General features: G+C 36.7%; 1 protein-coding gene across 1 annotated transcript in view; it reads left to right on the top strand.

Moving 5' to 3' along the window:
* LOC104487108 (dynein axonemal heavy chain 5) overlaps window positions 1-12,672 on the top strand; it is a 175,453-nt gene that overhangs the window by 7,611 nt on the left and 155,170 nt on the right. The window contains exons 6-14 of the mRNA XM_086742108.1: window positions 1,283-1,354; window positions 3,306-3,407; window positions 4,337-4,523; window positions 5,689-5,854; window positions 5,962-6,055; window positions 7,079-7,177; window positions 7,807-7,988; window positions 11,486-11,605; window positions 12,311-12,512. Of these exons, the coding sequence (XP_086598234.1) occupies window positions 1,283-1,354; window positions 3,306-3,407; window positions 4,337-4,523; window positions 5,689-5,854; window positions 5,962-6,055; window positions 7,079-7,177; window positions 7,807-7,988; window positions 11,486-11,605; window positions 12,311-12,512 (1,224 nt within the window). The remainder of the gene's footprint in view (window positions 1-1,282; window positions 1,355-3,305; window positions 3,408-4,336; window positions 4,524-5,688; window positions 5,855-5,961; window positions 6,056-7,078; window positions 7,178-7,806; window positions 7,989-11,485; window positions 11,606-12,310; window positions 12,513-12,672) is intronic.

Raw genomic sequence — 12,672 nt, 5'->3', positions numbered from 1 at the left:
GCATTTGAAATGTAAAATATTGAAAAAGACATAACAATTGTGCAGTGTTAAACAGCTTTTTGTAATTCTTGGATAGATATTTATGTACTTAGTCCATATTCTTATAATGCAGTATCTCCTAGCATTTTTTGAGTTGAGGTTGGAATTCATCGGTAAAGAAGTAGTGGTTAATGGATTTGACTATCTGAGAGGAGGGCAGGTCAAATAAACCCTAACATTTTTCTTAATGACTGCGTGTTTAAGGATTTTCCAGTGCTTGTGCACTTCTAGATTAAAAGTGCAGTTCTTCGGTGGTTTTAATAATACTGCACATTACTCCAAAAATACCTTTAATCATTCCTTTGTTCCGTTCAAATTCTTATAACAATCTCCTCACAGTAATGTCTAAGCATTATTCAGCAGTGCATTCAGAGTAGTCTGTAAGATTTCTGATTAATATTCTTTCTTTCTTTTGGGGGGAATCGGATGTACGATATACAGTTTTCTTGGAATAAGGCATGGTGATATCTTTTTTTTTTTTTTTTTCCTCCAATGAGCTTATATTAACATTGTTTTGTTAGAAGAGACATAGCTGAAGAATTCTTTCTTGTTTTCAGAGGAGAAGTGAGGTTCACTCCTCTGCCAGTTGGACCAGTTGTAACGGGTTTTCAAATTTGTTATAGTTTAATTATTATTAGATTTCATAGATTAAAAATAAGCATTGTTACAGTACTGATTTGAAAGTTTTGCATTACTTCAGTCCATCAAAAAGATGAAAGTACATGTTAAAAAGTATTTGAATCAGAAGTTTTTAGTAATCTTTAAGTTCTCTTTTTAAAAAATGAAATAAATTTAATTCTAAGATGACCCATTCTGGTCTAGGTATCTATAAGAAGTACTTTAAATATATGAAAGCTGAGGATATCTTTCAATTTTATAAGTGAATTTATGTTCGTGGATTCAGAAAAGGATTAGACAATCTCATGGATAGGTCCATAAATGGATACCAAAATGACCAGACAGGGACATGTCATCTAACAGCTTTCATACAACAGTCGTAGTTGATCAGGGAATACAAAAGGAGTGGAGCCCAGGAAGTAGTCTGGCTTGCAAGGTCTCCCTGAACTGCATTTTCTTGGTAGAGATGCAGTACTGGATTGGCCTGCCTGGAAGGGCATTTTTTTATGTTATTTCAGATAAAGAAAAAACAGTATTTGATTTGAGAGGGACAGATTTTTAAATACTGTACTTTTACTGTACATATGTATTATTTTTAACTGTATGCATTTTGTTCTTTTTACAGAACCTTACAGGAACTTGTGCATTTTTCCTAAGGACATCAGATAAAGTTATAACTGCATCAAATGTTTCCCAGGTCAGACCAAGTCACACAGGATTTGCAGTGTACTTAATATTTTCTTAGACCTTTATTCACACTACTGGAGTCAGAAAAAGAAGTGGGGAGTGCTTTCATGAAAATACCTAGTTCTGTGTTTAACAGACATTCTTTTTCATCTGAATAAGTATTTATGATAAAGTACTATTCTAATGATTTGGAAAAGAGCTAATGCAATATTATTAAAAAGAAGATTTTAATTAATAAAAATTCATTATTAATCGGTCATTAAAATATAAATTTTAATGGTAGTAGGGAATAAAGCCTCAACCAGGAGATTTTCTTTTAAGTAATGAGCCTGTGTTATGGAAATGCTACACTTAAATAACTGCATATTTTGACCTTTTAAAGTAAAGATCATACTTGAAACTAACTAAAGTAAGGTTTTCCTGCCCCTAATAGCTTCAGTTGTATATAAGAAAAGTACTGTAATAGCCTTTTCTGACTTTCAGAGATACTCATGTTTTTGGGAAATATTTGCAATAGAAAAGCATGCAGATACTAACAACTAAGAATAGACATTAAAGAAAAAAAATTTAATAAGCCTGAAATCATATTCTCAAAAATATTGATGCACTCATTTTTATGCTGTACAGATTTTCTCCTTATTTGTCACCGATAGATTAATGTGTTCCATTTGAGCAGGTCAAAGCTGGAGTAAGTATTTTTATCCAGCTCCAGTCATGGAAATTAGTACTTCAGCTTCTCGTACCTCATTCAGGGGTGCAAAAGTAATTTTTAGGCTTCCTCTTCTCACACCTTGTCAGACCTGCTGCACTGCTTCAGTTGGGTACCTGTCAGAATGGTTGTCCAAACTCTTCAGTTAGCTACTTTGGTGCCTTCTCACTTGTTCTCTTGTGATCACCTTCTTTTGGTAGGGGCTGTCATGTAGCTATCATCAAACTTCATTCCTTATGTGAGGCAATATTTTTAGATGCTGTAGAACGTAAAACAAGCCCTAATTTTCAGTCAGCCAGTCTTTACATTGATGAGACTTGGAGCTCAGGCTCAGCCTGAGGTTTGGCAAACTTTTGTTTACCTTGAAGAGCTGTGTAGGAACAGTTGGAAGGAGAACCTGAGAACCCCCTAGAAATACATGGATCTATCTCCTCTTTCTCAAGAGGAATAGTTGAATCTTCAGCATCCTGTGGAAAGAAATGGATCAGCTCATGTGTCGGCCTTGTCCTAGAGATTCAGAAGTCTTGAAAGACTTAATTTTCCTTTTCTCCTCCTCCCTGCAACAAATGCGAACACTGTCATATGGGAGAAACTGGCATTTTTAAAAGCATCTGAAGGGGAAAAATATAGGTCAGTTCATTTCTTCATTACTCTTCTGTCCTTCTGCTGTTTTGCTAGCACACGCTCTTGCAGGAGGAAGTAGTTTAGGATCATTTCCTTGTTGACAACCTTGCAGGATTGAATCCCAGGGAACATGTTCAGACATGCAAAGAAACCTGGTTTTCCTGGTAAGCAGTTCTTCAAGGCAGAATGATGCCTTGATTGTCATCCATAATTCCTCCACTTTTTGAGAACGAGCTTTCTGCCCTCTTGCACTCGTGGGATTATAATACTGTAATATTGTTAGGACATCATATGCCACTCATTCAAGAAAGAAAAATATAGACATGTAATTGTCTTAAGATTAATTAATGCATTGATGTTAAGTGGTTAATTTTAATTGATTGCTGGAGTGTTGCTACAATATGGGACTGACTCTTCTGGTGACTGAAATTTAAGGGCAGTTCTTGGAATTTACGGTTGAATTTTAGTCTATGTCAAATCCAAATTCAGTAGCTGGAGGGCAATATCTTCATGGAACCTATGTAGTTATGGACTGTATGTGTGTCTGCCATGTGTCTGAATTTTACTCGGATAGTATAAAGTTGCAGAAGTTTGCATCCACTCTGTTAATTTTTGTTTCTTCCTGAAGGAGGTGAATTTTGGCATATTTCAGTGTACTGATGGAAACATCCTCCAGGGCCTGGAATTTTTCTTGTCCCAAATCATGATACCAGCACTTAAATCCCAACAGGTAATCAAATAGCTGGTCTTTTTTTCTCAACATGTGGAATTAAGGCAAGTGGCTTCTGCAGTCCTCTTTGTACATAAGTTGAGCTTAAAACAGAGGATACAAAAAGATACAAGTCTAATATAGGCCTTTATGGGAGTCATGCAATTTATATGTAAGTGTTTGAAATTCATATAGTTGTTGTTTATTTTCAAGCAACAGCACCAGCTGTAATGCTCATGACAAAGGAGAACATAGCATAGCTGCCATACTAAGGTATATGATGTGATGACTGAATTAAAACTAGATTAAACCTGGCCTGAAAGAACTGTCAAGTCCCCGCAGCACAAGGGATCACTCCATGATTTTATTGTATGGCGTGGACAGCAAGCACTATGTCACACACAGCCAGAGTACCCAGCTTCTTTGAGTTGTCCCCATTCTGTGGCACTCACAAAGCATCACAGTTGGTTCTGTTGCCTCCAGAAGTACACATTCAGAGGTAGGAAATATAATGAAGCTCAGTGTCTCTTGAGAATGATGGTGTGGTATCCTGTCACTGTATGCTACCATTTTCTCTCACCTAGGAGCAGGAAGGGAGATCAGAATCTGTTTTCTCTGTTCAGAGAGAGCTCAATCAGACTGAAAAAAAAGACAACAATTCAGTGTGAAGACAGCGAGAGCAAGGAGATATTTTTATTTCTTTGAGAGCCTCTTGCTTGTTTGTCTCTTCTTGTCTAACAGAATAATTAAATCAATGCACACTTTAAAGTATTTATGTTATAGTACAGACGAGTGTATTTCAAAGGGCATACGGATAAATCTTTATATACTGCCATAAACAAGAAATACTTTTCTAATGAAAAGTATGATATCATTTGTGTTCAAAAAAACAAAAGCAAGTGTGACCCTTATTTTACTTTTTTTTTTTTCATAAATCATAAAATAATCAGAACTGGGGAGCTGTGAAAGAAGGCTTGAAGAACAGCCAGATACAAGACTTTCTGTATTCAGTGGATAAATTTGTGGGTACTTTGTCATCATCAAGACAGAATATAGAAGATAAAATTCAGCTCACAAAAGTGGATATTGATATTTATGTCAGCAACTTACAGAACCCATCTGACTACATAACTGCAGGTGAGTGATTCCCATGGCAAAGCAAAAACAATGATGCTGTTTATAAAATAAATTTTATACCATTAGTAAAAATTTACTTTGAAGAATTAATTCATCTTCCCTGAGCTATATACATTTTTCTGCTTACTTTTGCCAGATTTCTGACTGTGTAGTCATAAAATCATCAATCATTTGCTTATCCTTTAATTCATCGAACTTAAAGGATTAGGTAGTTCCCTGATATATTGTGTATGCTGTGTTCCTCCTAGATTGTTGACCAAGTAGTTACTGAGTGAAGCTACTAGTGTGTATACTCTTAACTTTTTTTGATACTAAGGAAATCCTATCCAATATTAAGTCTGTCTGTGAATCAAAACAGGATGGACTTATAAACTTTTATATATACACATATACGTGTATGTAAGGAAAAGAGTAGTTCTGTCTCTCTGAACAATAGCTTTCCATTATTTCCTATCACCACATGGATTTTCAGAGTGAAATAATGCCAAACCAGTCAATACTTCTGCAATCCCTCTCTAACCCTACATGAGCCTATGGTGGGACAACTTCCATAGAAGAAGTAGGGACTCTTAAGATGGGGCAGTAATGTTATATAGCTGGACAAGTTCTTTAGATCCATGTAGTATTACAAGCTCCACAAATCCTAAATATAATGCACAAAGTCATCTAGACCCTTTCTGTTGCTACGGCAATTTAAAAGATGTGCGGGCTTATAAATTATAGGGGGGGTGTTTGTGACTGTTTATAATGGTGTCCATTATGTGATGCTTTTAATGTGGAATAGGATGCACTGGCAGGAAGAGAGAAATACAAAGTAAGCCTTTAGTTATGAAATACAAGCAGAAAAATATGTGCATACTAGTTAATGCATTTCTTGGACCTCCCCAAAACCACATCGCTGTATTCTTTTTCCTTATGAACTCATTGTATTTTTAACTATTTCTGTTGTAAAGGATATGCAATGGTAACAGGTAGATACAAGTTGTATGTGTGTGCATCTTCTTGTTACAGTCTTAATCTTTTCCTGTTGTTGGTCAGTGACTTGAATATACTCAGCTGACAAAGAGTCTCAGCTTATGTTTGAAAAGGACATTTCGCTTCTGTAGTTAAAATCTGTATTTATTTCTTGGTGCTTATAAGACTGTCCCATTCTATGATTTTGAAGGCAGTAACACAGAGCTCACTGACAAACTTGAAGAAGCGGTCATGATTTGGATCAAACAGATCAGACAAGTTTTAGTGGAGAGTGAACAAATGAGAAGAGAAGCTGATGACATTGGTCCGTCTGCAGAGCTGGAACACTGGAAGACAAGAATGTCATCATTTAACAGGTTAAATCCCCGCATTATTTCTTACAGAGTCTAAAAAAAAAGCTTTTTGAAAATAAATGTAAACTTCCATTCCAAAGAGAGTATTAAATGTGTTTATTTCTTCAAAGCCTTTTAGATGAGATCAAGAGTTCAAGAGTAAAGAAAATTATAAGTATTCTTCATGCAGCAAGATCAAAGACATTAAAGCAGTGGAAAGAGCTGGTAATTACTGTGCTTTAATAAAATTTTTAAATTAGTACAGTACTGTGTTTGTAATACTCACAGATCTGAACACAATGCTAAAAATAGTTTTGAGTGCAAAAGTAAAGAAATGCAGCAATACAACATTTTCCTGTCTCTCTCCAGCTGTACCCTCTGCAAGCCAACTGTAGAGATGTCTGAAAGTTCATCATATTGCTTTTAGAATTATTGACAGCTGTCTTTTTGTAGCATAACTGCTACTTCAGATAAATGGATATCTGTAATATAAACTGATCAGTCAAAATTGTAGGCAAGCCAAAAAATAAGCTGTAGACCATGTACAGCTATTCAGACCCCCTCAAAACACCGGAATGTAGCACTCGAGAAAGTGTTCTACTGTTTTGAAAATAGACCATGGAAACAGTGTCACCTTACTGAGTTTTTGATTTTGTGCTTAACATATTTGCAGACTTTTATGATAAATGGAATTTGGATGAGAGTGTCTGTACAGAGCCAGTACAAGCCAAGGACGATGAACTCGATTTCTTTCTTCATGCAGAATTGCATCCTAGGTATCAGATAGTTCCACCTGTCATGAGCAGAAGGATATGCAGGCTGTAGTTGTGAACTCATTTTCCCTACTGAGTGTTTATGGGAAACACCCTGGTACATTTCAGGGATCTTGTCTAAGTTCTGTAGAATGGGTACCATGCTGAAATCATTCTAAAGTGTACGTTGGATTATGAGAACCACACTGTTATACTTCCATGAGGAAGGAAAAACTTTGGGGGTCTAAGTAAGGAGTTTCTCTAAATCACATCCAAAATGTTGCTGATTGCCAGGTCGATCTTACCAATTTTTGCAGGTAAAAGCAGTTATTTATTAGGTAAAGAAGAAATTACTTATTTGAAAGAACTTCTGTGAGAAAATGTGTGCAAGATGGAATCATAGTCTTGTCGTAGCGTGCACTGTAGAAGAACAAGAACCTGTTCAGTCAATTTTAACAGTATTAATTCTATTTATTTTTCTTTTTTCTGCCTTCAGGATGGTAACATAACAATTGCTGCCAATGAAGCGAAAGACAATGTGAGATATTTATATACGTTGGATAGATTTTTTGGTCCACTTGCCAAAGCTTCACCTGTGAGTAGTACTCTAAAGGCACTTAACATGAAATTCAGAAAAGAAAGTAAAGGCTTTTGATGCTTAAAGAAAGAGATTTCTCCTTACAGTATTTAACTCCTATGCTTAATGATCAGTGGACAGCTTCAGACCTTTGGTATCAGTGAATTGAGTTTACAGATTTTTGAATAAGCCAGAGATGATACTACTTTTTGTGTAGGAGGCAGTTGTCATTCCGGAAGATAAGTGAAAGGCAATTGAAAGGCAACTCCTTTGTAGCAGTATATGACTTCTTTTCCTCAGATGGCATCTTGCTTTGTAAACAGACTACAGCACCTCCGTATACTGGAAGCCATGGCCAGAAAGAGTACAGCCTCTGCTTTTCCTCTGGAAAATCCCACTCTGGAGGAAGACCTATTCATTTATTCACTATCCATTCCCCATTATTTTTTTTCTCTTGGACATAGTGTGTTAGGTCCTCGCAAATGAATTGGATGGTCCAGTTCATAATGAGATGTCTATAAGAACAATGTGTTATGATGAAAAAGATCTTTATCCACTGACAAGCATTCCCAGAGCTGTCATGTTTTCCATTGTGTTAATTTTTAGGAAATTTGAATTGCTGACTTTCCCATTTTTTCCTGTTTTAGGTAACAATGATGGAATATGTACCCAGTTTAATGAATACTGTCTGTATGATCTACTGTATATCACCATACTACAACACATCAGAGCGCATGACATCTCTTCTTCTTAAAATCACTAATCAAATGATTAAAACATGCAAAACATATCTATGTGAAGGTGTTTCAAAGATTTGGGATCTGGACAGGTGATAGAACTTTAATAATTTCATCTTCTTTTGTTAACACTAGAAGTAAAATTATAGATTAGTCATCAAGGTTATTAAAAGGTAAATTTAAGTAGCCCCTGGTCCTCCTGCCAGGCACCTATTCTCCTGCTTATGAGTTCTCATTATGTGTAGAATTAAGTACTCTGCAAAAACAAATTTACTATATGTTGTGGAAAAAAAATATTATTGAGAAGTATGTAATGTATATCGGTATACAACACTTGATAATTTGCATGACTTTTTTTAGACCAAAGCACACTTAAGCAATTAGAACTGGGAGCTAAGGTTCTTCGTAAAAGAAGCTCCAAGGACAGACAGGCAAAGTTCCATGTAAGTTTTATATTTTACTGTTAGTGGACAGGAAATTCAGTTTGAGGAAGAGGACAAGGGGACAATACATACCAGGACCAGAATCACAATTCGACTGTACTCTGTTTGGAGCGAGGTATGAAGGTGACAGAATGGAACTCAAGATTTGTATTTTCTGAGTATTCTGTGGAGAATGCTGTATGAGCAAATACATGAGGAGTGTTAATAGTGCCAATGAGGCACCTTAAATTTAAAAAGCTAGATTTACTGTAAGTTTACTAGTTAGACATTCCTAAGACTAGTTTTGTTCTTCCTTTCTGTTGTTCCTGTTACAGCTGTTAGTAGAGCAAAAGTCCCTGGTTTTCAGCAAATGTTAGGCACTATACACAAAATGAACAAAAAGTTTGCCTCAGCTCTAAGGAGCTTGCAATCTAGAACATAAGAAGAACTTGCACTCTGAAACATAAGAAGTGAATAGTGAGATGGAGAGAGGAATGAGGGATGGAGAAAAACCAGCAATCATGCAGTGTTGGTCCCTGTTCGGGCGCCACTTGTCGACGCGGAAGTTTTACCAGGTTGTCGGCTTTTTCCAAGGGCTGGTCCCCAAGCTCTGGAGCTGCTACTGCAGATTTTTTGGCTGCACAAACCCTTGCGGAGACTCCATTTTCTCCAGCTACACAGGCAGGAACAACAGCTGGAATAGTTGGTTCTGTGAATAGCATACTTGTCGCAGAAGAAGTTTCTTTTGAATCTTCCGGAGTTAACGCGGCAAAAGCAGAAGCTGCTGCCAAACGTTCTGCCTTCATATTTCTTAAAGTTTCTATGATTAACTTCCACATAGCAGAAAGCTTACTCGCCTCCTTGGATCCCTTACATACTTCTTCCCACAGCTCTGCCCCTATCTTTTCCCATGTTGGGATTTCAAAAGCAGCATCAACTGTGAGGATCAAGTCCTTTTTCTTTGCCCAAAACAGCAAAGCTTCTAGGAAGGCTGAGTCATATCTTAAGTCTCTCTTAGAGAGCCTATGTTGGAGGAGCTTAACCACTGCTGATTCCTCTTTGGTCAGCGTGGACCCCATCTCCTCCCCGGCCGCTCGCCTGGCCAAGACGAGATTCCCACTGTACCTTTTTTGCGCTTTAGCGTCTTCCGAATGCCGGGGCAGCACTCGATTTCGGCCGGCTTCCGTCCCCTCACTCCGTCAGTTTTCTGTCGTGAAATTCAACACCGATCCGAGGGTCCCCGAAGCCTTTCTCCAGGGGTCCCTGTTCGGGCGCCGCTTGTTGACGCGGAAGTCACGGACACTGCTGACGACCAATATGATCAAGCAAATGCCACTTTATTGCCTAGATAGCTCAGATTATATAGACATAGCAAGTCATTCATTGATTGGTTAGTATATGCTGTCCGTACTCCTAAAGTCATAATTTGATTGGTTAAAGATGTATACTGGATATAGTCACGTATTTCTTACTTTGTCTATTGTACCGTTGCTTCTCAGCATGTATACTCGCTTTGTCCATTGTGCTCAGGTCCTGTTCACTTCGATACATTCGCCCATATTCCCATCCGCACAGCTCACTTCGCTACATTCGCGTACATTGATACACTTGCTCATATTCCCATCTACTACATCGAGGGCCTACTGCCTGCAGAGGCCTCTGAAACAGTCCCATTGTGTCTGGATTGTTCACTACGTGTCCATTGCTTTCCAAATATCCCACAAATTGGAATGACAGCGTTTTCAACAAACTCTGTGATGCCCTTAGATGTTTTATAGGCATCACTGCCAGGAGAACTAAAGAACACATTTCAAGGAAGGGATGAGTTAGCTGCTATATGGCTACTTGCAGGGAACTGCTCCTAAGTGTTATCTACAGCATAAATGGAAGCACAGAAGTGTTTATATGAAACTTAACAAGTGGGTGGTGAATGCTGATGTCAGTGGCAGAACAAGTATACCTGAAGGATTAGAAGGTAAGTGGTGGTAGCCTAGGAAGGACACATACTATGAGAACAAGTCAATGCAAAAGAGAATGAGGGAACTACAGAGAGGGGTTAAGATGAGCATGACTTGTAAAGTTATTAACTAGAAAAGTAATGATTGGAATCGTCTCTTGAAAGAGTGTAATTGGAGCAAGATTATGGTTACTGAGGTGAGAAGGAAAAGGTGTTACAAGCTTCATCAAGACATAGACAGTCAGGATATCTGTGCTTAAATTCCAGTCAAGTCAAAGGTGACATTGAGGTAACAGGCTAGGAGACGTACAAGTAAATCTAACAATTTTGATTCCTCCTGTGTTTTGATGTAGGTAAAGGGAAGTTTTCAAAAATTATCTGTAATCAATTAAGTACTGGCTATGTTTATTCTAAAGAATAAACATAAATAAAAGTAGAATACATTTTTTTGTTTATTCTAGCTGAATTTATTTTCAAGACATTCTTCTTGTTTACTTATTTGCTGCTGCTGTCCCTGCGAAAGTTTCTCTCTGTCCCAGTTAGTGGTTTCACTCTATAAAGTTTGACTATCGTTTTAATTGCCAGTGATTGTTAGGAAGATGAAATACAAAGCCAACGTGGAGCAACAGCCTTAAGTAAATGGCTTATGGCTAATTTCCATGCCTCATCTGTGTATCTCATGTATAGTAGTACCTCAGGGTTAATGAACAACTGTGAGTAAGATGTTACTATCTGTGACCTTAGGAACCAAGATCTTTCTGGTGTATCTTTTTAAAGAAAAAAGACTGTCCTCATGCTTATTGTAGTCTGGAAAAATACCTCTCCAGTCTTTTCTGCTTAGAAAAAACAAATAAACAAATGAAGGAAAATCCATCAGCAATACCCAGTTTACAGAAGATGAGAAATGGCTGAACTGCAGGCATTCGGTAGCCAGGGTTTACCTGGCCTAAGTCCTTTCCGGACTATGCTGTGAAAGTTTTGGTTTGATTACAATAAAACCTAAATGAAAAAGATCCAATCTAGATAACAAATTTTAAACAAAAACTTTTAATGTAATCCTCATATTTTGAATGGTTTTTTTCAGGTAATGTATAATTTTGTGTTCTTATTTTGCAAGGCTGTATATCTGATTAAAATGTTCTGATTTTATTTATAGTCTTTTGAAGACTTCCTTAGGGTGATTTTCTGTCTTCTGTGCTTTCTTCCTCAGCCAAGAATTGTTAAAGAGGATACAACAATGCATTTCCCTCAAAGAACAGTACCAAACATCCTTTCAGAGAATTAGGGAGGAGCTAAAGGAAAATCCAAGTGACAGGCAATTTGATTTCAGGTAAATAATTCACTCTAATATTGAATCATATTAATTTATACAATTAGAAATGAGATTACGTTGTATCTGCTGGCTAGCAGAAAAGCTATATACTCAATTAAAATGTAGTCTTTATTATATTCAGAAGATGACCTTGCAGTGTTTTTTTTAATTCAGGAATAAACCAGAGACAGGTTTTTGCCAGCCACTTACTGATTTAGCAGATGTCCCAGGGGACTTCAGGGGAGTTTATGCATGTGTTAATTTAATGCACATGCTTATATATGGTCTGAAATTCCAACAAATTTGAGTCATAAATGTAAGTGAAAGGACTCCAGAGGAACTTAATCAGCTTTGGGCTGGGTTATCTATCACAATGCCAAGGGGAGTTTTACCTGTATTGACACTTAAGTATTGACACTTAAAGCATGGGGCATTTCTTATTATCATACATTCACATTTTGATCTCCTGCAAATATCTTACTTAAAAGAGTGACTCCTATGAAATGTGATACAGGCTTTTAACTGACATATAGAAGGATTACACATTTTCTAGTTTATATCCATTACTTTAAAATAGCTTTTAATTGATTTGTAATTATTATAGCATAGTTTTTAAAATGTGAAACTTGGTAGCAGTTCTGGTAGAATATGTGTGGGTTAAATAGAAAAAATATATTACAAGTAGATTTGCGTAACAACTCTCTGTTGCTTTTTTATTGCTAGTGAAAACTATATCTTTGGAAAATTTGATACATTCTGTAAACGTTTGGAGAAGATTTCAGATATGAGCAATATTATGGAAAGCCTTTTGGAGCTCCAGTGTATAAAAATAGAAGGTATTGAAGAGATCAGTGCTCATTACCAGAGCATTGCTACAAACACCAAATCCAAACAGTATGATGTTCTGGATCACAGAAAAAAAGAGGTATGTACATTCAGCAATTGTATTACAATCACTTATCACTTAATTCTATGCTTTTCACTGGAGTTAAGCAAAGAAGATTAAATTTTATAAAAATGCATATGGTATTTTGCTGTAATAATACTTTCATATTGTTTGGGTAAATTTGGCTTTTATTTCAGAT

Source organism: Chlamydotis macqueenii, chromosome 2 (genome assembly GCF_036417535.1).
Source record: "Chlamydotis macqueenii isolate bChlMac1 chromosome 2, bChlMac1.mat, whole genome shotgun sequence".
NCBI lineage: Eukaryota > Metazoa > Chordata > Aves > Otidiformes > Otididae > Chlamydotis > Chlamydotis macqueenii.
The sequence above is the reverse complement of the archived record's forward strand: the minus strand, read 5'-3'. Positions and strand labels throughout refer to the sequence as shown.